We start from the raw sequence: 26669 nt of genomic DNA on the forward strand, positions 1-26669 counted from the left end.
CCTGGCTTATCTCTCTGCCTGTGTTGTAGAGAAGTGGGGTGTGGGCGGTATTGAAGGCCAGGACACGAGAACTCTGAGAAGGACATTGGTTTATTTCGACCAGCCGGGCTCGGCGGACTCTTGTCCTAATAAAAACCGAGCCCCGAATAGCATTTCTCGGTCCCTTTTATACAGAGGATATAGGATTAGGGAGACAAACAGTGATGGTATGCAAACAGACCTTTGGTTAGGTTCTTCAGTGTTTGATCTAAGTATCGGATAGGTTATTTCCTCCAGGTGAGTTACATATTCCCCACATTCCAAGCCAGCTTGGATTAGCATATCTTCCACATTCCGTCTTGATGCAACCTTGAATACACATTCAGTCTTACATCCTTTCTGAACATTCAAAGACTGTAGGGCCTATATTACTTATTTGGACTTTTAGGGACTAGGTACACTTGGAAACAATTTCGAATTTATGCACAGGCTATATTATCTTTACCCAGCCTTTGGAGCCTGAGGATATCATTGTGCTCCTGGTTGCCTCCTTGAGATTAGGGGTTTCAGATAAAATAATGAATGTGAAAGTGCTTTGAAAAGCATCAGGTGTTACTTGCATGGGGACTTTTGTATTCTGTGTAATCTGTCTCCTGCTAAATGTGTATGATTGATGATTTTTTTCCTCTTTTACCCTCCTTCCCTTCCTGACCCTCCCTCCCTCCCTCTCTCCTTTCTTTCGATCGGAAAGATTTTAGATGTCGTATAACTAACATTGTTGGTTCAAATTATGTTTGTGGCGATTGTTGAATAGCTTCTAAGTAGCATGCTTGCAATGTGACAGTGTATATGTGAATGAGCTCCTTTTCAATAGTTAGAAAAAGGCCTTTCTTCTACCTCTTTCATAATAGAGTTATGAAAGGGGAAAATAGAGGGACACATAGAGTGCTAGTTTCCTTTTTATGATTAAAATTAACATTGCTATAACTGACTTGAATAAGTTTTCATTAAGAAGATTTTTATATTAAAATAAGATGCTTGCAGATTCCAATGCTTGTCATATATAATAAAGGCATTTGGAGAGAGGCAGCTTTTTGGAGTTTAAGAGCCTTGGAGTAGGACTTGTGCTTCTAGCCCTTCTCTGTGGGCTGGTGATGGTTTAACCTACTCATTTACAGTGAAGGTGTATGAAGGCCATCTCAGCTCTTACAGACACTTATGGTTTGTTTTTAAGGAGGTACTGGCAATTGAACCCAGGACCTTGTATGTGGGAGGCAGGTGCTCAACCACGAGCAACATCCACTCACTCTTACAAACACTGTTAAACAATGTCGCTAAGAGTGTGGTCTCCAGGGTTATGTTGCCTGGGTTGTATCCTGTCCCACCACATCTCTGGCTTGTTATTGAACCCCCATCCTCAAAGTGGTTGGGAATGAGAGCACCTACCTCAAAGACATTGTGGACATCAAACGAGATAGTACACGATGTGCCTCGAACGGTGCCTGGCACACTGCAAACACTTGAATAATGTTGTTACACATTTTTTAATGCAGCAGATTCTTTATGACCCACCACTGTTAGAAAGAATCTGAAACTATTATTAGATTTTTCAAATTCCACTACTTTAAGATTACTTTAAACAAATGGCTTGTTAGATATTCCATTTCTTTTTCCAGTGGACATAGTTTAAAATTTGAAAGGTACAGAAGAGTCTATGGTGAAAGGTTCTCTCCACTCCTGTCCCCAGGCTCCCTTCCCAGGAAACAGACAGGTGCTATCAGTACCTAAAGTGTTTCAGAAATCCCCAAACTTACACTGAAGATAGCAAATGGAGGAGGGGGGGAGGAAGTGGAAGGAAAGGGTGGGAGAAGAGTAAAGGAAGCGAGAGAGATTCGGCCTCAGGGATGCACATTGCTGAGACCTTGCCTTCCTCCCACCCCTCTTTGAGGCCTCTGATGGGCCCCAAAGTTACCTGTTGGGCCGCCTCAGCCTTTTCTGCTTAGAGGCATGGTCTCTGGCCTCCTGGCCCTGTATCCCAAAGCAGATAACTGGCCAGCTGACTTCTCTCAAATCTGGGGTGAGGCCAGGTCAGCTGAGCCTTCTGTTGTCTCCTGAATAAAACCATTGTTTTCCCCGTTCTGGAAGTTGAGTTCCTTGGCACTCTCAGAATCCTAAAGTCAACCCCCTCCCCACTGGGCAGTTGTAGGGACTGTAGCTGTATTCAGTCTTTTGGTAGCTTCTTGGGGAATTTGTTTAGTCGGGACATTGTGCCTTAAAAATGACGTCGGCTCTTGCCACCATCTTGGAGGCCTGCTGGGAACAGGACTTCTAAAACGGCCAGTGTGACTGAAGGCTGTGGTGCATGTGGCTACCGCCGGGGCTCTGGAACCAGAGCGAGCATGCAGCTCTTCTTGAAATCGAAGACGTTGTCCGAGATGAAACCGAATTCTCTTTGCAAGAGGTGTGCTTATGTGTACAAAGCAAAAAACAACCCAGTGACATCTAGCGCTAAACCTGACAAAGCCAGAGTAATCTGGAAAACGGTAACCCCTGCCATGAAAATAGTGGCATGGTTCTTGCTAAGTTCTGAAGCAATCTTCCTGTAAGGCCTTTGGACACCGGATCTATGTGATGCTGTACCCCTCAAAGATTTAAATTTATTGGAAAGTAAATAAGTAAAATTGTGGATTGAAAAAAAACAAAAGAAACATCAAAATGGTACATCTGAACTTCCTTTGACTCTGTGAAGTTAGCCCCCCCTTTATTTTAATTTGAAACCTGGGACGGTACATGCTTACGGTGTTCATCTTTTTATACCTATTTAGAAGAGTCTTTATTGTTTATACTGACACCCTCTAGTGTCAGCTCTTTGTTCTGGTAGTAACAGGGTGGTGATGGGGGTGGTGGTGTTGGGGCTCAGTAGTGATTTGGTTTTTTCATTTTTGGGGAGGTACCAGGGATTGAACCCAGGACTTTGCACATGGGAAGCAGTCGCTCAAACACCAAGCTACATTCATTCGCTGTGATTTGGTTTTGTCCCCCAATCTCCTGCCTTTCAAGAATGTTTACTTATTTATTTTGCCCAGCCAGATTGTTTATTTTGTGGGGCCCAGTAAAAAACCCTTTTTTTTTCTGTGACCACCCAAATTACTTCCCTTCGAAACTCCTCTGGTACTTACACAGGGAACCCCCATTTTTAGGATGGGTTGGGCTCCAAATGTTACTTTTTGAGTAACTGGTTTAGAAATTGAAATGCATTTTTCCATTGAAAATGACAATTAGGCTTCTAGAAAGCATTCTAAAAAATGATAAAGTGGGACTTTCTCTAAAGTCCCCTCTATTCCCTGAATTTGTATTACAGAATAGTTGAAAGAATAGTAGAATGGACCCCTGTATACCAACCCCTCAGATGTAAGATTTTACCGTTTTGCCCACTTGCTCACTTCATCTATCACTTGCCTACACTACTACCTACTCTTTTCTACTGAACTATTTGAAAGCAACTTGCAGACATTACTACATTTTACCCCTAAAAACCTTCGTCTCCACTTCACAGGATAAAGAATTTTATTCCACATAGCTATAACACCATTATAATACCTATAATACCTAATTCCAGTTTTCTCAGTTGTCCTCAAAATATCCTTTATAGCTGTTTTGGAAATTTTTGCATTTTTTAAAACCTTTGAACCAGGCATCAATCAAGGTTCACTTATTTGCCATTGGTTCTGTTCATTTCTTAGAAAAGCGATTTGAACCCAAATTTAGCCGAGGGGGAAGGAGGAGGGGAAAGAAACTTTCTTGCTCTTAGGCAATATTTTTGACATATTTGGCATTTCTTCTCCCACTCTCAGTGTTCTCTAAGTTCCCAGGGTTCTCTTGCCCTGAGCCCCCGTTTGTGACACCCTCCAGGGCTGTGCACCATCCTGTACCCCCCCCCATACACGCAGCTCATCTGTCACTGGCATTAGGAGAACCCTCAGAGATAGTTACATTTTTCAGTGGGCTTCTTAGCCAAATGCATCTGTAAATCAGGGATTCATAGCCTGGCATTCCTGCCTAATAACTCGCTTTTTGGGGGAAACTGCCCCAGCTTCTAACTGTTCCTAGAGTGGCCTTTGCTGCTTAGAGTTGAGTGTTTCTTAACATGGTACCATTTCAGGGATTTCGATAAAATAAAGGTAATTGAGGGACTGGATGCTGTGGGGGAGATTTTTGTGCCATGGGTGGGTGGACTCTGGTCAGGCAGGACCTGCCTGGTATCTGTCCCCTCCCACCCAGTCACAGCTGTGGAGTGGAGGAGAGGGATGGTTGCAGCTGTTTATCTGGGAGCTGTTTGGAAGCTGGTTCCTGCTTGAAGTTTCATTACAAAGTTTAGCCCTTATTTATGTCCTGACTTCTATTCTCCTGTTTCCATCTAAACTCATTTGTTCCCCGTAAAGTTTAAGCTTCTTGAGCTTGTCTGGGCATATGGTGTGTCTCGGTGACTGATTGTGGGGGAACAGTCTTAAAGGCTGTGACTTTGGTTATATTTGTAGACAAATAGAAGTAATTTGGAGTTGATTTTGTTTTGTAGAATTTGCATTGCTTTTCCCCCTTTTATTAGTTTAGGTAATAAATTTAAACTATGCTTAAACAATTAGCTTGATAAAGGAGGTCTAAAGACAAAGATCTCTCTGAGGGATCTAATCAGATTAACATATTAGTGTCTATTGCAGCAAACTCAGTGGGATAGAGATTTTAAATAGCCTCACATCTGGCAAAACAGATTTTGCTACCAAATGACTTTTTCCAGATTTGGTTCTCCTATGAAATGAGTTATTAAAAAAAAATCATTTTCAGAGCTCTCTGGATTTGGGCTTGTGGACCTCAGAGGGTGGGCCTGTGTTTTTATCTAGTAGTGTCTATGCATAGTGGAATGGGAAATGGGACAGAAGAAGGCTGGAGAGTTGTGAGATTTTGAGAGCCAGAAAGACATCTGCTCCAGCTCCCGATTTTTCAGACAAGGAAACTGAGGCCCAGAGAGCTGAAGTGATTTGTTGAGTGTCAGAGATAGCTGATGGCCAAGCTGAATGAAGAAGACTCCTTTAGAAAACTGCAACTCTAGCCATCTTAGTCAACAATCTAGACCCAAAATAGCCTGTTCCCAGGTACTGTGATTTGAATGTTGGCCAAAAAAAAGGGGGGGGGGGGAGGCGGGGAGTTTTTGTGTGTGCCTTTTGAAAAGCTGTTTTGTAACCAGGATTGATATGGGTTATCTGTTACCAGCCAAGTCCCTTTCCCATCACAGAATTGCTGGGAAACCCTAGCTTCTGAGGGTTCCTTTCCTGATATGAAAGGAAGAATAGCTATCAGAGCCATCAAAATACTCTTGACTTTGGTTGGAACAAAGCTGCTTAGAGGTTTCATGGGCCCCTTGTCTGGAATCTGGTACCCTCCTCTTCCTCATGATCTTGGCACCATGTCCTCTGGGTTTGAGGAATGCTATTTCTGCACCATTCCGTCTCAGCTCCCCTGACCATTGGGGTCAGTTGGAAATACAAGTATTACTTGAAAACTGGCCAAAGCCGGACTAGAAATCACTGCATTTGGCTTTTTGTGTTGACTGCTGCTCTGCAAGCCATTCCTCATACCTTTTCTGCATTCCCTGCTGTCTTCAATGTTTTCTATCTCACATCCTCTTTTGTGACTTCTCAACAGGATCTTGGCAAAGAAGTGGAACCGCACAAGATAGTGAATTAACTAAACCTGACTGGTCCCATGACAAACTCAAAGGATTTTGATAAATTCTGGGTTTTGTTTGATGTTTTTCCCTTGTAATGTCATGGAAGGGAACCACACTTATCTTTTAAGTAAAAGCCAAGAACTCCCAGGTCCTATGGTTCTTACCCTTTCTGTGCCTCAGTTTGGATAATTCTCAAAACTGTTGGGAGGATTCAGTGCTTAGCTTCAGTGCTGGCTCCTCAGTGCTCCATAATGGTGGTATGTGTGGAGGTTGTTAATAGTAACACTAGCATAACAAAGGCTAAGTCAGACTTCCATAACCTCTGGACTCGTGCAGTCCTGAACTGCTCCTCTTCTTATTGCTGTTGTGCCTCCTTTCCATTCTGACCCTGATTGCTAGTCCCATGTTCTCTCGGGCTCCTCTGAATGGGTTAGCACAACTGGAGAGTTGGCGTATGCCTTGCAGCAGGGCCCCAATGCCATTGCATGGGCCTCCCACAGGCCTCGCCTCTTCCACTGTGTCTCTGCCAAGCCTTACCGTCCGCTCAAGCCCCTTCCTCTGCCTGGGCCCTCTAGGTCTCAGCAGAAGCCATTGCTCCCTCATCTTCCCTTTGCCCAGTAGCCCAATGTAAACTGCTTTAACTCATGGCAGCTCCCTTGCCCCCTCTTTTCCTATTCTAGTGATTAATCTGTTTCCTTCATAAGGAAATCATCTCCTCAGGCTTCCTCAGAGGTCATAACTTCATTATTCCCACTCCCATTTGTTCCTTCTCCGCTCATAAATAAGGGCTTCAGTTTCATCCACTTAAACAAAAATGTACTTCAAAGAAAAACTTCTTCCCTTCTCCCCTGGTTCCCCTTTTAAGAACCAGCCTTTGCTCAAACTGGGCTTCTGGAGAGAGTAAGCTGCGCTCAGGGTCGCTGTTCCTGGACCCACAGAAGCTAGCTTCCATCCTCCACTCCATTAAAAACCCTCCCTAAGGCCACCAGAGACCTCCTGTGGGTTGTTTTCCAATCCTGTTTTAAATGTTGGCCCCGCAGCACCTGCCTAGCTGACCTCAAGTGCCTCCTCTCCTGAAAACCCTTCCCTCTGTGTCCTGGGGTAGAGCCTGGCTTCTCCTCCTCAACTTCCTCGTGGAGCAGATCCAGCTGCTCAATGGATATATCCATCTGGATGTGCCCTGCTTAAATCCCATCTCCATGTTCAAAGCTGAGCTTGTGATGTCTTCTCCCTGCCCAGCAAGCTTGCTCTTTATCTGATATTTCATCTCAGTGAATGGTACCAGCGTCCACTGTGTTGTTCACGCACAAGCTTGGGTATCATTCTTAACATGTCATTTGCCTTATATTAGCTTTCTGTGAACTTGCAGAACTTGGAGGCAAAAGTTTAGAAGTGGAACTATAGTATCCATCAGGTTTACTAAGGGATCTGTGACTCCCAAATGGCTGACAACCTCTGCTCTACATACTTTTTAAAATCTCTCTCCTCGGTACTAAAGTAATGCATGTTAGTGTTATAGAAAATACAGAAAGTACAGCAAAGTATAGAGATAAAAATAAAAATTACCCCATTATTCTACCACTCAGAAAGAATCATTTAATATTTTGGTCTTTTCTTTATATGTTTTAAACCTTCACGCATTATTTTTTAAACCTAGTTGGGTCATACTATATGTAAGATTTTGAATCAAACTTTTAAATTCAACATTGGGTTTTCCCCCTAAAATAATTACTTAGATATTTTCTCATTATCCCACTGTCAGACATACAAGTTGTTGTGATTTTTTGGACTTTTATAAATAATGTTGTGATAACCTTGTTATTAATTTGGATTCAAAATAGATAATTTATTCATAATTTATTTTTCTACCTGGTGGTGAAGGAGAAATATGCACTCAGTGTCTCTAAGAAAATTGTTAATTTAAATAGAAGGAAAGGGAAGCGGACTTGGCCCAGTGGTTAGGGAGTTCGTCTGCCACATGGGAGGTCTGCGGTTCAAACCCCCGGCCTCCTTGACCCATGTGGAGCTGGCCCACATGCAGTGCTGATGCATGCAAGGAGTGCTGTGCCATGCAGGGGTGTCCCCTGTGTAGGGGAGCCCCACGCGCAAGGAGTGCGCCCCATAAGGAGAGCCGCCCAGCACGAAAGAAAGTGCAGCCTGCCTAAGAATGGCGCCGCCCACACGGAGAGTTGACACAACAAGATGACACAACAAAAAGAAACACAGATTCCCATGCCGCTGACAACAACAGAAGCGGACAAAGAAGACGCAGCAAATAGACACAGAGAACAGACAACTGGGGTAGGGAAAGGGGAGAGAAATAAATAAATAAATCTTTAAAAAAAATAAATAGAAGGAAGCTAAACCTACTTTAAGTTAACATGTGTTTTAAGTATTCCTTGTGAATACTTTGTCATAGCTTATAAAATTGTGTGGGGCAGGATGTAAACTAAAATGTAAACTATAGTCCATGGTTATAGCAATGCTTCAATATGTGTTCATCAGTTGTAACAAATGTACCACGCTAATGAAAGATAATGTTGATGTGGGAAAGTGTGGGAGGGGGAGGAATTCCCTGTGTTTTTTATGTAACATTTATATAATCTAAAGCCTTTTTAAAAAGAAGAAAAAAAAAGTCACTCTCTCCTGTATTGTTAAAGTAGGTCACAGTGGATTTTCCAGTCAACTCTTTGCTCTTTGCTACTCTCTAGTCTATGACAGGGCTGTCCAGTAGAACTTTCTGTGATGATCAAAATATTCTTCTATCCACCTAGCATGATAGCAGTTAGCCACTTGGCTATTGAGTACTTGAAATGTGGCTACTAGGGGCAAAGAACTGAATTTTTAATTTTATTTCATCCTAATTAAATAGCTACATATACTAGTCGCTACCATATTGGATATTGCTGGTCTATAATAATGACAATGCCTAAACACTTTTATAGTGCTTACCTTTTTCCAGGCACTCTTCTGAGTGCTTTGTGTTTTCATTTGTTTTATACTCACAATAACTCCATGAGGTATTCTTCGAGTTGCTATAGCGCATAACAAATTATCCAAAACTTAGTGGTTAAAATCACCAGCATGCTCTTGAGAAAGCACATAATTAATATTTCTAGTTTTCTTTCCAATTTGTAGGTTTCTTAAGCAGTATGTGTGACTCTCCCTGATGTAGAAATATTCATTTTGTCACTTCAAACTGCCATTCCAAATAATGTGACTTCATTTCAATCAAATCTCAGTTTTTTCTTCTGGTCCTCATCCTTCCTGATCCCTCCTTCATTAGATCATTTTCTCCTCACTTGGTGTCCATGGCATGATGCTTTTGATTTTGTCACACAGTCTGTTCTTTCTTTGTTGTCTCCATTGGCCACACCTTTTTACTGTATGTTCCAGGGTAGCGGTCCCTCATTCTCCCTCCATTATAGAGTTGGCACAGTTGCCCATGAATGGACCTCTACAGAACCACAGCAGGCCCATGTATCTTCTGGTATATGATAATGTGATAACTTGACATGCCTAAAAGCAAACTCTTCTCCAAAAGATGTCCCCTTCCCAGGTTTCTTATTCTTGAAGTTATAAAATAGGTCCCTCCTGTAGTTTTCTCTTCTAGTGCCCTGTGTATTCCTTCTAGGCATTTCTCATAATCTGTCATGATCTGCACTGGTGTTGACTTGGCTAAAAGTAGCCAATGCTACCTTATGTTTTAAGGTAGCCAGTGCTAAAACGCTTCAAGGTGGCAGGGGCCACAAGTATGTTGTTTGTCTCTCTCTATGCCCAGCTCCCAGCATAGGACTTGGCATGTAATGGGCATGTGATAAATGGTTATTTGCATCAGTGAACAAATAATAAATGCACGTGCTACTATTTTTCTGTTCGTACCCTGGAACTGAATTTTGATGCTATTTCTGATCTGTCCTTCTTACTCTAGATCTGTCAGTTTAATAAAGCCTTCTAGAACATAAACACAAGGGAAAGAATCATTGTGTGTTTTGTTCACTGATATATTACAAGTGCTTAAAACTGTGCCTGGCATGTAGTAGGTGCTTGAAAAATACTTGTTGAATGAATAAACTCATCCTCTAAAATGTCTCTTAGATGATACTCTACTCTCCCTTCTCAGTGCTGCCATCTCAGCACTAGCCTTGGTTGAAAGTATCTGTGGTGGGAGGAAGTAGGAGCAGGACAGAAGGAACAGTCCGGTGGGTGAGAAACCAGGTGAATGATGAGCTTCAGCAGGTGAGAGAAAGCGATTATGGATAAAGGTAACCTTGACTGGCTCACGTCCTACAGTGTCTGCCCCACAATCATAGGGTTGCTATGGAAAGAGGTTCCCTTCTTACAGAAGCACATTCTGTGTTTGTGGTGTCAGCACAGCTTCTGTTCATGAGTGAGTGCCCACTTCTGGAATTGTATTAGGGCCCCACTTAGTATGGTGGTGTCTGCACAATGAGTGAGAGCACAGTTAAGTGGTTCTTTCTGGCATTTATTACCCCAGATTGTGACAGCAACATCTAACATTTATTGAGCATTTACTATGTGGCAGAAATGGTTCTAAGCATTTATTTTAAATTTCTTTCACCTTCATAAAAATCCTTTGAGGGTGGTTAGCTTCTATTATTATGCATACTTCACAAGAAACAGAGCCACAGATTACTCAGTGTCCCGCAGTGTCGTGGTGGAGCCAGAAATCAAAGTCATGGCTCCTGAGTCTGGACTTGTAACCACTAAGTACTATTCTTTAATAATACCTAACGCCTATGTATTATGCTAAGTACTTCACCAAAACCCTGTACATTCATCCCACACTAAGCACGTCCTTTTAAAAGTAAGAAGGTGTTTTACAGATGAAGAAAGTGGAAGTTGACTTGCAGGGGTTTAAAACAGAAATTACCCAGGGTAGGACCCTCTCGGCAAGTAGGCAGAGGCAGGATGTGAGCTCAGACTGCTTAATCCCAAGCCTGGGCACTCACCCCTTGGGCCATGCGCTGCCAGACCAGCCAGTCCTCACGGCCCGTGCTTGGGGAGCAGCCTCGGATTTAATGTGGAAGCTTCTGGAGCATGGTCTGGTTTTTCTTTCTCCCAGTACACATCTAACGCTGCTGTGCATGTTCCTTTCTGTAGACGATGGTGGCAGCCGCACGTTGCACTCCAGAACAGAGACAACGCAGTCGCCTAACAATACTGGGAACGGACACCCAGAGTATATCGCCTACGCGCTTGTGCCTGTGTTCTTTATCATGGGTCTCTTCGGCATCCTCATCTGCCACCTGCTTAAGAAGAAAGGGTATCGTTGTACAACAGAAGCCGAACAAGAAGTCGAAGAAGAAAAGGTTGAAAAGATAGGTAAATGACCTGGATTCTTTTTATAGGAGGGTGGATGGGGAGAAGTTTTGTATAAGAAACCAGGCATATATATTTTCCATCTTCGTGGGGCAGAATGATCCATTTTAACGACAGACAGAATGGTATAGTGTGTGTATAGACTTCATAGTTTTCACACCTAGAATTTGAAACCTTGATTAATTTATCAAATACCTACCAGTTAATTTACATTTACTTGCCAAGTGACCTTGGGCAAGTTAAATACACCCTGAGGCTCTGTTTCCTTATGTATGATTTAATTAAAAATTTAATTTAAATTTTGTTTAAGTGAGAACAATCATTCCCACTTTGTAGAATTATGGGGAAGTTTAGGGAGAAGATGCACTTGGTGTTGGCACATATGCTCAGTGAATATTAATCATTGCTATTATTATTATTGAATAAGATTCTAATAAGAATGATGGGAAAAAGAAATAGGTATCACCTTTTTTGTGGCTCTTTTGCTGGGGGAGTCTTATCTTAAATCTACATGAATGGAATTTATGTTCCTATAGTAAATGATTGGGAATAGTGCAGTAAAAGTATGTCAAGAACTGATGCCTAAGCATTAACTGGAAGGTGTTCTACCCTTTCCTCTTAGCATGGAAAAGCCTGAGAGATGAAATCTTATTTTCTCCACAAATGTTTTTGCTAATCATCCTTTAGAGTGGTTTCCTAACTCAGGCCTCGTGGGGTAGTTGCCACTTTCACCTTCTCAAAGGGCAGTTTTTGCAGAGGTGACATTTGGAGTAGGTCGCCCTTCAAGCAGGCTGGCAGGTGGGGTAGGGGTTGGTTTCCCATTCCTTGCCAGCTTCCTGGACTGTTGTTTTTTCCCACCCCCACTGACCTTTGAGGCAGAGAAAGAACATGGGTTGCGTGATGAGTCATATGTGAGCTTGTGAGCAAACCAAAGCTGAGAGTTTGTCAACAGAGAGTAGAGCCTCCCCCTCTTCCCTAGTCTGTCGGCTTAACAGCCGGCTTCTGCACTGTCCATCCAAATGTGCACAATACTGTAGGAAGAATTTGGATGGACAGGACACTTTCGAATAAATGCGTAGGACACTGCCTACCTTGATGTGTTCTCTGTGAACCAGAGTGTTTAAAACTTTCCTTTTCCTTCTTGTTTTATTGAAACAAATTTTACAGATCAGTTTCAGAGTGGAGGTTTGAGAAGGCCATAACATATATTGTTGGTACAGAGTATATAGGTATATGTTACTTTGGTAATCAGTCCCAAAGTAAACTGAGTTTGTAGCCATGACAAAAATTAAGGAAATTTGGAAATGTATTTAAAAAGATGAGGCGAATCTTATAAACATGGATGAATAATAATCAAATTTAAAAAAGAAATTAATACTCTAAACTTGGATAGGTAGTCTGTGATTAAAATAAAAACCAAGGTGATTCTTTTAAAATTAGCTTTCTTCTCATTTCACCTGAGGGTTTAAGGAAATGAGAGAGAAGCATGGCGAGTACTGGTCTAAGTGTATGAAATTGTTGTTTTGAGAAGTGAAGTGAGGGTGCTCAGAATTGCTTGCTTTTTCAATATGGACCTGAGAAGAGACTGATGGAGAACTCTGATACTTTTTTAATGCTTCTTATGGCAAGGAAATCATGACATGCTGTGTGTATTAGGCAGTTTGGGGGTCAAGGAAGGAAGCTTTGAACCTTTGTTAATGATCGATCCCCCAGGCTTTCTGGAGACTATTCAGTGAGTTCTTGAGCTCTAAGACTGAATGTCTGTCTGTCTTTTTGCAGGTGACGGGTTGTAACCCATTCTTCCTTCCCCTTTTGTCTTTCAGAATTGAATGACAGTATAAATGACAACAGTGACACAGTTGGGCAGATTGTCCACTACATCATGAAAAACGAAGGTATGAAAGTTTTTATGTTGCAGAACAGTTACGTATTCACGTTTTATAACAAACCTACTTTGAAGAGTCAGGATTTGTATGGGCTGTTCTTCTGTCGATTTTTCTGAAGTTATCGGCAGTGCTTATCCAATCACAGGGTTTCACGTAGTGAGTTATCCGAGTTAGTTGCAACGCTGGTAGTGGTGGCTTGCAAACGTCCTGGTCTCACTGCCTACTGGTTGTGTGTGTTTTGGGGAACTCATGTTACCCTGTTAAACCTGTTTCTTCCTCTGAGATAAGGTAATAATATTGACCTCATAGCACTGTTCTTACAGAATGCATATAAAGCGCTTAGTATAGTATACTAAGCCCTTAAATGTTATCTACTCTGTGAAAATCTTTTTAATTGGGAGCAACAAACAAACAAATGAAAACCAACTCGGGTACTGACATAGCTCAGTGTTTGAATTCCGGCTTCCTGCGTATGAGGTCCCAGCTTCAATCCCTGACCCTCGTACCTCAAAAAAAAACCACAACTTTTAAATAGTTCATCATTTATGAATTTAGGCATTTAAATACCTCGTCCTCTGAGTTGTTTCTGTTTTTTTCCCCCCCCGTTTGTGTGCTTGTTTCGTTTTTGTTTTTAGGAGGTACCGGGGATTGAACCTGGGACCTCGTATGTGGGAAGCAGGTGCTCAACCACTTGAGGTATATTGCTCCCTCGTTTTGTTTTTTTTTAATAGAGTGTGCTTTATGTATTTGGCAGAATTCTAGAAGCTTTGTGTGTGTGATCTCATTTAATCTTCAAAACATCCCTAATAGTTGGCATTATTATTATACCCATTTTACAGATGAAGACTTGCAGGTTCTCAGTGGTTAAGTTTACGTGCTTAGTAAGTGGCCCTTTTCTGGTTCCAAATGCAGCATCCCTTCAACCATACAGGGTCTTCTCTTCTGATTTGCAGCTTTTAACTTGCTATGAACATAAAACCATTATTAGAATGATGTTTAAAATAAGAACCCAAAAGATTAGAATATTTATTTCCCCTTCCCCATATTTTTAGTTTTTCCTGTATTCCCCATTCAGTCTTGGCTACCACAACCAGACAAACAGAGAGTGCAAGGACCTTCTTTTTCTTACATCTGTAGTGGAAACCTTAGCAGCAGATGTTAACTGTTCCAGGGCAAATCAATTTTAGTTTAGCTAAATATCTCTTGCAAGGTGGATTTATCAGCTGACCTACACACTGATTATTTTTCTCTGACCCCTAGGTTTGGAATCACCACAATGCTTTCTTTAAAAATTTTTTTCTGCAAAGAGCTGAAGTGAACAGTGTTTGGGTGGTCATTGGCATGATTTTTATTATATGAGAGTATGCAAGTCCATAGCTCAACTGCCAGACCCTTCAACCATCTGTTATAGTAGGATTTCAGAGTACTGCCGTTATTCTGAAATGTCCATGATTGTTTATGCTGGGCAGAGGGACCCCTTTGTGACAGTTTTACCTTGTGGCTCATTTTATATTATGGCAGCAAGTATTCTTATAAACTGCCATCATTACTGAGCAGGTCTCTGAAATATGCTGTGATGGTTATTTCTAAGAGTTTGTGTGTAAATATCCTGTGAGCTATTAAACCTGTGCTTGTTTGTGTAGAGACTTGGTTGTGGAAGGAGTAGGAAGGAGAGCCCCAAAGCACCCGTGTTGGAATTGGGCAGACCAGGCTTTGTGTCCAGCTCTGCCACTCTCCAGCTGCATGACCTGGCTGGAAGGTTACGGACTCCTGGCCCCAGTTTCTTTATCTGTCAGAAGGGATGCTAGCTCTACCTACTGTCAGGTTTATGGCCAGAGCCAAACACGGAAAGGTCTGTTAAGCTTTTAGATAGTGGCTGGCACATACCAGGCACTCAGCTGGTGGCTGTGGCAGTAGGAATTCTTGGTTGGGAAATTGCCCTAAGTGTAAGAAAACTTTGCAGAGAACAGCTGTGGGAGAGGGAGAGAATGGCACTTTCTTGCCTGGGTTTGACTGAGTAATCTACATCACTGAAGAAAGAAGAGAGGAAGCATTTTCTGGGAATTACTGCCTACTAGAAAATTTCTCCTGCCCTTAATGGGCTTTTCTTTCCCCATAACTTGATTCTTTCCATTCTCTGGAAGTCTGTGAAAGGAAGCCTAGGTCACAGAATGTTGATATATGCAGGAAAAACCTATCTTACTGGAGTTATGAGTAATATGCAAGGAGAAAATCTATGTTCAGGAGAATTTAATTGGATTGTTGCTCTTTTATAGTAATTTTACGACCAAAATAAAGCATGTGTGTAAGTCCTAATGATGCTGTTCTGTTAGAAAGTCTTCTCATCACAGGAATCCACAACTGATCCCAAGGGACAGATTACCGACATTTACTCTGGTGTGGACTGGAGTTTAACCCAGAAACAGGCTATGTGTGTGTGTTTGTGTGTGTGTGCATGTAGCTCACACATGCTCACCCTCCTCAGCCTGGGTGGGTATGAATGATGTTTGCACAGAAACTTGAGTTTATTCTTCACGATTTCGCTCATAGCAAACAAAGGGCCTCTTTCCTAATTATTTCTAAGAGCTGAGAGTGAGTGTCAGGACCCGAGTATGTGAGGAATATTGAAGAAGGGCCGTGGTGGTCGTCGGCTGGGTTCGTTAGCCCCGTGTGGCAGGATAGACAGACATGCTGAGCTAGGCTGGGGAGGAAACGGTTTATTGGCTGGCGGAGGACAGGAGATCTGATCGATCTCAAATCTGCCTCAGTCAGGTTTTTCTACGTAGCTTTTATACAGGTTTAAAACAGAATTAATCACAAATATGATTTGCAAAAAAGGAAATTAATCATAGACAACATTTCTTTGAAGGGATAAAGGAGTTTTTCTAGTTTTCTGCTCTCGTTAATATTTAAGATACATGTTGTGCCTGGTGCCTCTAAGTCTCATGGTTATAAGAATAGAGAGATTTTCCAGTTGTTAGGGCATCCGTCTACCACATGGGAGGTCCGCGGTTCAAACCCCGGGGCTCCTTGACTCGTGTGGAGCTGGCCCATGTGCAGTGCTGATGTGCACAGGGAGTGCCATGCCATGCAGGGGTGTTCCTGAGCCCCACGCGCAAGGAGTGCGCCCCGTAAGGAGAGTGGCCCAGTGTGAAAGAAAGTTCAGCCTGCCCAGGAATGGCGCCGCACGAATGGAGAGCTGACACAACAAGATGATGCAACAAAAAGAAACACAGATTCCTGTGCTGCTGGCAACAACAGAAGCAGACAAAGACGACGACGCAGCAAATAGACACAGAGAACAGACAACTGGGGTGGGGGGTGGGGGGAAGGGGAGAGAGAAAAAAATTAAACTGGATGGGGCTATTTTGTGCTCTTCTATAGAAACTTTATGCTTCTTCTAAGGTGTTTGCTAGAACATTATGTTCTGTTCATGCTACTTAATTATACTTGAGCTACAATACATGTCTATAAAACAAACTTTGGTAATGATTTTAATGTTTTATCTTCCTGGGATTGCTGTATAATTTGAGTTTCTAAAGGAGGTCATCATTTTGTAAGTGATTAATTTCAACAGTAACCTATTTAAACTTTTATTTAAAAAAAATCCAATCCTCTAAGTACTATTAGTTTATCCTTTTTTTTGTTAACTTCTTTTTTTCTGTTTGTAGTTTTGAAGTTTGGTAAATCATGGCAGAGTATAAGGGTAAATTGGCAAATTACCCAAAATTCCCCAACCCCATTATCTGAAAGAAAGTTGTCTGAATCTTAAATATTAAGCAAAAGGGAAAATGACTGGCATCACTAGATTAAATTTAAATCTGTTTTACAGAGGGTTATTTGCCTTCTCTGTCATTTGGGAGAAGATATATCCCATCAGTTTTTAGTATTTTTTTTTGTAATGAGAGTCTTATTAATATATTGTTTGGCAATGCATTTGAACATTCTTACAGCTGTCAAGAGCAGAGAAAGTATTTCTTTTAGACAAGATGGTGTGCCCTTAAACCTTAAAACAAAACAACAACCTTGCCTTCTCAAGGATGGGGTGGGAGTTATATCCTCCTACCCCCACCCAAAGTGGTTGTGGGGGGGGGGGTGTAAAAAAAGTCTTATTCTTTTCTGCATGAAGCACAGATATGCATATTATTCATAAAATGTGTATCTGTGTTATTATGATTTCATGGGAGGGTGATTAGGAAAATGTTAGAAAAAGGCTTCTAAGGAAGGTAATGAGAAAAGATTGAGAAACAATGAACTGCTCACAAATAACAGCAGCTCTTCAGGCAGGACTCCCCCTCCCCCACTTCAGCCTGCTGTGCTCACCTAAGTTCATTTTCTTCCACCAGGGATGTCATTTGAGATGTTAAGTGTTGGTGTGGCCTCACTTGGTCAGTAGTGATTTTTTAAGATTCTTTCCTCTCCAGAGAATTCATTATGGTTAGTCATGAGAACAGGGCTTTAAAAATCAATGGAAAAGGTTAGGAATCAGTAATAACATTTGGCCTTGCCAGTTAAATATCTAAGAGAAACTTGACCATTCACTTCAGGTTTTTACCCCATCAACCTGACCACTCTGCAAGAGGTAAAAAGAGCGTGGTGTGGGGAGCCCTCAAGAATCTCTGATCCAGTTTGCTTTTGTTAACAGTCTAGCTCCCCTTTCACATTTGGAGTTTTAAAAAAAATTAATATTAGAAGTTCAATATAAGTCTGTTCCTTTAGAGAACAAGTGGTCAACACTTGAAACTTCAAGGTATCTGTCCAGGCTGGGGTCTGGTATGGTCCTGAAGAAGAGGGAAGCCAAATGGCCCACCTGGAAAATTAACCTTTTCCCATCCCTGATGTAATGTGGGATATTCTTGATCCTACCTGGGTATCCTGAGTTTAGGGCTAGTTATATTATTAGAGACAAGTTAGAATACACATCTCTTAAGCCATACATTTAATTATATCATATTTATCAAAATAAGCAAAATGCAATAAAGTGACAGTGTATAAATTCCTCTTTAGTTTGGGGGGAGAGGAGGAAAGGTATCCTCTAAGTTATATTTCTCATGATCTGTAGAAAAGCAAAGCTCTGTCGTAGAACCCCATTCCACCTGCTGAGTTGCAACTAGAGGTAATTTTCCTCTTCTGTGGTATGGGAGGGACTCCAAGAAGCTCGGATAGGTTTTTGTCATTCTCACTAAATTCCCTCATGATGAAAGTTACTCCCAGATGGCGCCATATTGTGGGATCACCTTGGACAAGCCCTCTGTCTCCAGGGCTCTAGGTCATAATCTATGAACTGGAGGGATTCAATGAGTTGTTCTGCTGCTTTCCTGATGTAGTAAGTCTATTTTATTTATTCCATTTTAATGCTTTTAATTTTTTTCTTAGCAAACGCTGATGTTTTAAAGGCAATGGTAGCAGATAACAGCGTGTGTGATCCTGAAAGGTGGGTGCTTGTTCCCCCTTCTAAAATGGGGCATGTTTTTCATTTCCTTGCTCAAATATGGTGGCATGAAATGCTGATCTGCTAGAGCAGGGCATTTCTTTGGAGCATTGCTTTTGATATCCTGACCTAAAAGCTTTCTTCCTTTGATCCAATAGCCAGATCAGATCAAATATTCCGACCATCTTAAAGCATCTTATAATTTGATTGGACTGTAAGTTTTTCTCTCCTGCAGGGCACATTTGTGTAGGGCATCTCATGCTCAGGCAGACAGTCTGTTACGTGTGAGAAATTAGGTTAGTATGACTCATAAAAAGGGGAATCAATCATTCAGAAAGAAACCTAATAGTTTAAAGTTAAACAGTGTATCATTAGAGGTGGTTGTTTATTTCTAGCCAATTAAGTCCATTCTGGAAATGATAAATCACATTATCTCGTTGTTTAAAATGAACTGTCATTGCATGGCCATGAGAGCTGAATACTTAAGTATAGTTTGTAAAACCTGTTTGTATAATAGGAAGATTTTTTTTGGTTTTCTTTTTTTCTTATACCTGCTTCTTACATGACGGGGTGGGATGCTTTAGCTGGTGCTTCCTTTAACTAACCAGTTCTCTATTTTCCTTTTCCTCTCCATCTTAGCCCTGGGACCCCCAGCACCCCTGGGAGCCCACCCGTGAGCCCTGGACCCTTGTCACCAGGGGGCACCCCAGGGAAACACATCTGTGGCCACCATCTGCACACAGTAGGTGGTCCAGTGGAGAGGGACGTGTGTCATCGGTGTAGGCACAAGCGGTGGCACTTCATAAAACCCACCAACAAGTCCAAGGAGGCCCGACCAAGGCGCCAAGGAGAGGTCACCGTGCTCTCTGTTGGCAGGTAAGAGCCCTCAGGTGCTTTTGATTTGTACGTGGCATGGTTGCTCTGCTGCCTGGATTTGTACTTAACTCATTAAATATAGAGTATGTTCTCCTAAGCCTGGCTCAGGTCCTGTCTCCAAGCTTCTTAGAATGTTTTCCAAAAACAGAAAAATCCAAAGATGTGGCTACTGCTAGTGGAGATGTGAGATGTGTTAATTCAGGTAAATGATTAATTACTAGCTGTAACAGATTCTCAACTTTATACAGGGTAGAAGTTTATTTTTCAGTCCTAGGAACCCAAAGCAGCATTCGAGGGATCAGCTGGTGGCTCTTCAAGCAATCGCCCAGACACCTAGGCTCTTTCTATCTGCTGGGTTTGCTGGCAGAAGGAGCACATGCATGGTGGATTGCTCACAAGAGGTTCTTAATGAGATAGACCTGGAAGTGGCACACATTGTTTCTGCTCATGTTCCACTTGGCCACATCTGACTGCCCGCATGCTAGAAAGTGTCACCACCATGTGAAGGAAGAAGAGAGAGAGAGATCTGGTCCACAGCTCTCCAGGCTCTGCTATGATCCATGTGAACTGTGACTGCTTTCTTTTAGGTCACCTCAGCTGTCCTTGGGTCTCCCAATCCTAAAGTGCCTTTTACTTGTGACCCATGTGATATGCATATCTTGCAGTTTAAGCAATGATTCACCTTAACTTTATATAAAGCACTTTTGTAGTGGACTGCTTTTAGAGTTTTTTGCTGTTTTGATAATGAGTATCTCATCTAGGAATTACATTGCTAATGCTACATTTGGAAAGGACATAGAGTAGCAGTTAAGAGCATGCGTGCAGGAGCCAGATTGGGTTTGAGTCATGACTCCACTGCTTACAAGCCATTATGCCTACTCTGTACATTAGTTCCCTTCTCCATGAAACGGGGATAAGAGCAACACTAACCTTACAGGGTTGTTGTGAAGACTAAATGATGTAAATCAAGTAAAAGTCTCAGACCAGTTTTGGCACTCAAGAAATGTTGGTTGTTATTATTATTGTTTTATATTTGGCTGTGTTTCATCATGTATTGCACAAGCAGTGAAGACTGCAAGTCTGTTTACCACTTAATGCTAAACAGTACAACTCATGACAACCCTGTTTTATTAAGAAGCAGAGTCATGGGGATTTTTTAATGTAGAATGTAATGAGAATCTGGAGTTTGTTTGGACAAAGTGTATTTTGTTTGCTTTTTAAAAAAAATCTGAGGTTTTCAACTCACATTCAACAGGACTTTTTAAAATGTCCCCAGTCCAACTCTCTTACTTGAATATTGGATACTACAAACATCTGGTTTACCACAGGCCATTTTTCAGAATGTATTGTCTAAGAGCATCTTCCAGTTCCACAGAGTAGATTTGTGTTCACAACTTTTCTCTTCTCCTTCTTGCTCATTTCCTCAGTCTTCCTTATCCTCGTGGTGGATGATCTCATTTTGGACAAGGAAGCAGAATTTATTTTCAATAGTGTGAAGTGAAATTAAGGCCAGAAATAAGCAAAGTTATTAGGGAAGACTTTTGGGGGTTTGATGAAAAACAGTCAAATTAAGTGAAATTCTTTAACTTCTTCCTTAATTCATAGTGAAAAATCTCTTCCTTAACTTTTTCCATAATCATTGATAAAAACTAACCCAAATTTGCCTTTTAAAAAGGCAAAAAAAAAAACCCAAAAGACCCATCCTAACTGCCCCCCCAACCCCCCCTCCCCATAATGCTGATAATAAAGCATAATAATGGGCTCTTCTGCCCTCGCCATGTATGCTGAGATCAGACTGTCTGGCACGTGTATCTTTGTGCAGGGTAGTTCTCCAGTGAACATTTGGTTATGTCAGTCTAAATTGCAAACTAGTCATGCTTTTATGAGCTGTCTGTGGTTAAAAAAACTGATGCCAAAACTCATGTCATTGTAAGAAACCACAACTCTGAGGTAGTTAATATTTGAGTACCTGTGTCTTTTTAAGTATTTTAATTGCTCTGTAAGTTATCCAGTGCTGTCTGTGATATGGTTGAAAATCAGCTTGGAATTTTGGTAGGGGGCAGGGGTATTTGCTGGGTAGAATGTTCTACCTATTGAATATGATACTTTCAGTTACTGCCCTAACTTTTGGCTGGGTTAGTTTGGAATTGTCTAGGTGGATACTTTTTGAGTCATTCACGACTATTGTTTCATTTTAAAAACAAAACCAACTGGTGATGCTCCAGGGATCTGTCCTACAACAGAAGCTTTGAACATCCAGCAAAAACTGTCAAAAAGCATCTTTCTCAAAGCTCCAGAAAACAGTTAAAGGGCTGCAGTAACAGGGTGAGTGCCGAATCATTAGAAAGGTCACTTAAAAGGAGTAGGCTCTTCTAACACCCTGGCTTTCCTCTCTCCCATCCCCTCACCAAGTTAGTGCAAAGACAACCTGCACTCACAGTGCAGATCCCTGGTTTCAGTTCCAAAGGGAGCAGAGTAACCTTCATATACATACTTGCTGAATGCATGTCTGGCCCATTCTCTCTGGTGGTGACCTGAAGGACTCACTGTCCCAGAACTGACCCTGCACACAGTACGCAGACCACATAGTTTTCCCACAGAATGCTGCGGGAGAGCGGTCAGGTAGCCTGGGGCAAGGGATTGCTAGCTCTAGGACATACTGTACAATGCTTGGGACCATGAAGAAATGATTTCCTAAAGAAGGAGCATTTGAAATTGTGAAAATGGGGGTATTCCTAGGGATTCATGCGCATGCTCAAGACAAGACAGGAAGGATCAGGGAGGCCTGAGTGCTTTAGCCTAGAGCTATTCTTTAAACTCATTGTATGGATAAAGCCTGAAAGAGCACTTGCCCAGGTCAGTCTACTATGACTGGGAAATTTGTCTTTTCTTTTTTTCTTTTCTTTTCTTTTCTTTTTTCTTTTATTCTTTCTTTTCTTTCCTGGCATTCAAGGAAAGGTCTGTCAGAATTTCAGCTGGACATAAGCTTAAGGCACAGATACCTTAGAATTAAAATTCCAGTAATAACACAATAAAATAGCAAAATGTCCAAGTTTCCATAAAAGGTTTACAGACTATATAAAGAACTAGGCAAAAGATAAGCTTTAAAGGATTTAGGAACCATCAGTGGGGAGGACTAGATCTGAGAAAGACTTAAAAATTGGTCCTAAATATACTCAAAGAGCTAAAGGAAAATATGGACAAAGAACTAAAGGAAATCAGGAAAACAATAGATGAAAACAAAATATCAATAGAGAGATGGAAATTATGAAAAAGACACAAACGGTAACAGTAATTACAGACAGTAACAAATAAAAAATTCCCTAAAAGGGTTCAACAGTGGATTAGAGCTGGCAGAAGAAAGAATCACAGAGCTTGAAGGTAAGACAATTGAAATCATTCAGTTTGAGGAGCAGAGAGAATTAAGAGTGGGGAAGAGTGAACAGAGCCTGAGGAAATTGTGAGATGCCATCTAGCTTACCAATATATACATTGTGGGAGTCGCAGAAGAAGAAGAAGAAAGAGAGAATGGCACAGAGAGAATATTCAAATAAATAATGGCTGACAGCTCCCCATATTTAGTGAAAGGCATCCGTATACACATCCAAGATGCTCAATGAACTCTGAACAGGATAAAACCAAATAAACCCATGCCGTGGTATATTGTAATCAAACTGTCAAATGCCAAAGATAAAGCGAGCATTCTGAGAGCTGCAAGAGAGAAGCAATGTATCATGTACAAGGGAGCTTCAGTTAAGTTTAAGTGTTATTTTCTCATTGGAAACCATGGAAGCAAGAAAACGGTGGGATTGCATATTTAAAATGCTGAAACCAAAAAACTGCCAAGAATTCCATATCTGGCAAAACTAGTTTTCAAAAGTGAGGGAGAGCTTAAAACATTCCCAGGTAAACAAAAGCTTGGGGAGTTTGTTGTCACTAGACTGGTACTACAAGAGGTGCTAAAGAGAGTTTTGCAGTTTTGAAGGAAAGGACACTAATAATAGATTGAAGACACATGAAGAGATGAACATCTCTCATAAGGATAATGACAGAGGTAAATATAAATGCCAGTACTATTGTATTTTTGGTTTGTAACTCCACTTGGTACTTCCTACAGCTTCTGAAAGGCAAATGCATAAACTGTAATGGTAAATCAGTGATTTGAGACTCATAATGTGTAAACATGGAATTTTTGGCAAGAAATTTATAAAGGTGGGGGGATGCTATGGGGTATAGGAGCATAGTTTGTCCATATCATTGAAGTTAAGTTGGTGTCAAAGCAAACATGATTTTTAAAGATTTAGGGTTTTAAATTTAAGCCCCATGGTAACTACAAAAGAAAAAAAAAATCAGAGCATATGCAAGGTCAGTGAGACAGAAATTAGAGTACAGGTTGCTGGGAGTGGAGGGACGGGGGAATGGGGAGTTAGTGCATAATGGTAGTAGGGTTTCTGGTTGAGAACATGGGAAAGTTTTAGTAATGAAGGTGTTAAGCCTACTGCAACCTTGTGAATGTGACTAATCCTATTGAGTGGTGTGCTTGGACATGGTTGAGATGGGGAAGTTTATGTTGTATATATGTTCCCACATTTACCAAAGGAAAAAAAAAATAGAAAAGAAAGAGCAACAAAAGAGACAATAATTAAATGCAGTGCATGATCCTGGATGGGATCTAGCAAGGGAGCAGAAAAGGCTTGAAGGGACATTATTGGGACATAAAAAAGAATTGGAATATAGACAGTTTTATATCAGTGTTAAATTTCTTGAACTTGATAATTGTACAGTGTTCATGGAGCAAGATATATATGACCTACACTCAAGTGTTCAAAAAATGGGTTGATAAATAAACAGAATGATATGGCAAATGTGGCAAAATGTTAAAGGTTGGCGGATCTGGCTGTCTGGGGTGTCAGAGGTATGTTGGAGTTCTCTCTATGGCACTTTTGTTATTTTTGTAACTGTCCTGTAAGTTTGAAAGATTTTCAAAATAAAAAGTTAAAAATGAAAACAAAACAAAGCAACCAAATCTCTTTACCCCCCCAGGTTTAGAGTTACAAAAGTGGAACACAAATCAAATCAGAAGGAGCGGAGAAGTTTGATGTCTGTTAGTGGGACCGACAGCATCAATGGGGAGGTGCCTATGACACCCGTGAAGAGAGAACAAAGTGGTCCAGAGTAGCAGGTGAGTTCACAGTGGGGTGGCCTGGTGGATGGGAGTGGATGGTAGTGAGAGGCTGCCTGGTTCTGTGGTAGGATAGGAGTAACATTTGGCAGCAAAATGAGAAGGCTGGGAGGATTGAACATTATTACTTTTCTGTTCAGAGCTTCTTGTAAAGAGACCACAAATTCAGGTGCCTCTGGCGGTTTGGCCTGCCTGATAATGAAGAGCTAAAATTACATATGAGGCAATGTGGAGTGGTGGGAATTGTGGTAAAGTAGAAATCACATTACTTACCTATTGGGCTTACCTTCCCACAGGATGGAAAGCTAGATATTCTGACTCAGAAAAAGGCAGAAATCCCAGCTTTTCAAATAGAAATCACCACAGGTTTTTAAACATTGGCAGTTTATTAAATTTATTAAAGTTTCTTATGAAACCATGCAGACCAAATGAAATGTAATCTTGAAGTCATTTCTAAGTAAACTGAGATTTGAAAAAGGCTGGTGCCACCAAACCAGTGCTGAAAGTTTCCTTTAATTGGTTTAGAAACTAGTTTTCTTTGATGTGCCACACTTCTAAGATACTCCAGTAAGAATGTTACTCTTTCTACTAAAGATTTTGAAGCAATTTATAAGTAAAAGTGAATGCTTCTTGGTTTGGCAATTTTAGTTTTAGAAAATATCTTGTTAAAAAGAAAAAGAAAGGCCCTGTGATGACTTGATATTGGTTTAGCTTTCATCTTACTCTCTTTCTGTTCTGGCTTGAGCAGAATTTATTCCTTTCATGCTTCCTATTGTTTGCAAAAAACATGCATGAGTACTCGTAAGTGTTCATGCCCTAAAAACTCCCATGGAACAGTCTCAGCTTGAGCAATGGGTAATGGAAGAGTGGACTACCTGGACAAGGTGTTTCAGCTTTGTATGTCCACCTGCTACCTGTTTCATGGAGTGACAATAAGAATTCTGTGAAATAACATGTGAAATCCAGGACCAGGCACATAGGAATTGCTCAGTCAGTGCTGCTGATTAATATGAGTTAATTCACTTTCAGTTGGTGTGGCTGAGTGGGGGAGAGAAGTGGCTTTTTGGGTGAGGTTTCTTTGATGACTTTCCAGGCTCAGCAGTGTTGAAGATATTCTGGAAATATCTGGGAGAGCTGGGCTTGTGAATTCTGTAAGCAACAGGGGCTCTGATAGCTTTCCAGCACTAGGTCTTGCTGTTGTGCCTTTGGGGAGAGATCTGTTTCCTTCCCCTGATCTTAGAAGCCCTATAGGGGTCTTTTTTAAAAGAGGAGAAAAGAGCAGAAAAGTCTGTTTTTGGCTTCCTAGCCAGTCATGGGTGACCTTGGGGAAGGGAACTAAGAGAAATTTAGGAAAAGAAAGGAGATAGTGAAGATAATAACAGCAGCTAATATTTATTCAGTAGTCTAGTCTTTCAGGCATTTTGCTGATAGATATCAGTTGATATCATCATAAACATCTCTGCATGAAGTTGATACTGTTGTCTCTGATTTACAGATGAGGAAACCAGTGAACTATTAATATGTAGTCTAATATGATAGCCAGTAATCACCTGTGGCTCTTTAAATTTAAAATAAAGTTTAAGAATTTGGTTCTGCAATTGCACTAGCTACATTTCAAGTGCTCAGTAGCCACACGTGGCTAGTGGCTACCATATTGGGTAGTACAGATAGAGAATATTTCTATCATGGCAGAAAGTTCTTTGCAGTAGTAAAGGAAGATGGTATACTGGGTCTTAGAATTGGAATGCTGCATGTCTTTGGTGAATTAAAGAAGTACTCTGATTAAAGGGCTTGTCTGTCTGGGAAGGGAAGTATCTGGCTCTGTAAAACTAAGGTGAGGAAGGCCCAGCCAGTTTACCTGCAAAGAGAACTTGGGTTATAATGTGTTGAGTCATCAGGCTGGCAGGATGTTTAGAGATGGAGCAGACTGCCTAGGAAGACTCAGCTCGCCCACAAGCCGAAATTGCAAGGTGATCCTCTTGTCAGACTCAGCCCTGATTAGAGCCCTGCTAATGCGCTGTGTCTATTATTGACCGTTGCTGTCCTGAGAGACGCATTCTAAATATGGGAGGTTTAAAAGGTTAGGATTATGCAGATGGTTTTCTTGGCCCACATTTTTCCTGTGTCTGACTTTAGGAATTTGATCCAGTCATCTGAAGGCCTGACCCCATCTAACTGGTTTACAACTTGATATTCTCTGCAAACCACACTGTCATCCAGCAGGATTTTGTAAAAAAGCATTGGATT

At 41.3% G+C, this 26669-nt stretch overlaps 1 protein-coding gene across 1 annotated transcript in view; it reads left to right on the forward strand.

Annotated features, from left to right (window-relative positions):
- The window catches only part of RELL1 (RELT like 1), a 68016-nt gene that overhangs the window by 20676 nt on the left and 20671 nt on the right, over window positions 1–26669 (forward strand). The window contains exons 2-6 of the mRNA XM_004472773.4: window positions 10829–11050; window positions 12871–12942; window positions 18310–18367; window positions 19004–19240; window positions 24284–24422. Of these exons, the coding sequence (XP_004472830.1) occupies window positions 10829–11050; window positions 12871–12942; window positions 18310–18367; window positions 19004–19240; window positions 24284–24419 (725 nt within the window). The 3' untranslated portion in view covers window positions 24420–24422. The remainder of the gene's footprint in view (window positions 1–10828; window positions 11051–12870; window positions 12943–18309; window positions 18368–19003; window positions 19241–24283; window positions 24423–26669) is intronic.

This window comes from Dasypus novemcinctus, chromosome 1, assembly GCF_030445035.2.
Source record: "Dasypus novemcinctus isolate mDasNov1 chromosome 1, mDasNov1.1.hap2, whole genome shotgun sequence".
Taxonomy (NCBI): Eukaryota; Metazoa; Chordata; class Mammalia; order Cingulata; family Dasypodidae; genus Dasypus; species Dasypus novemcinctus.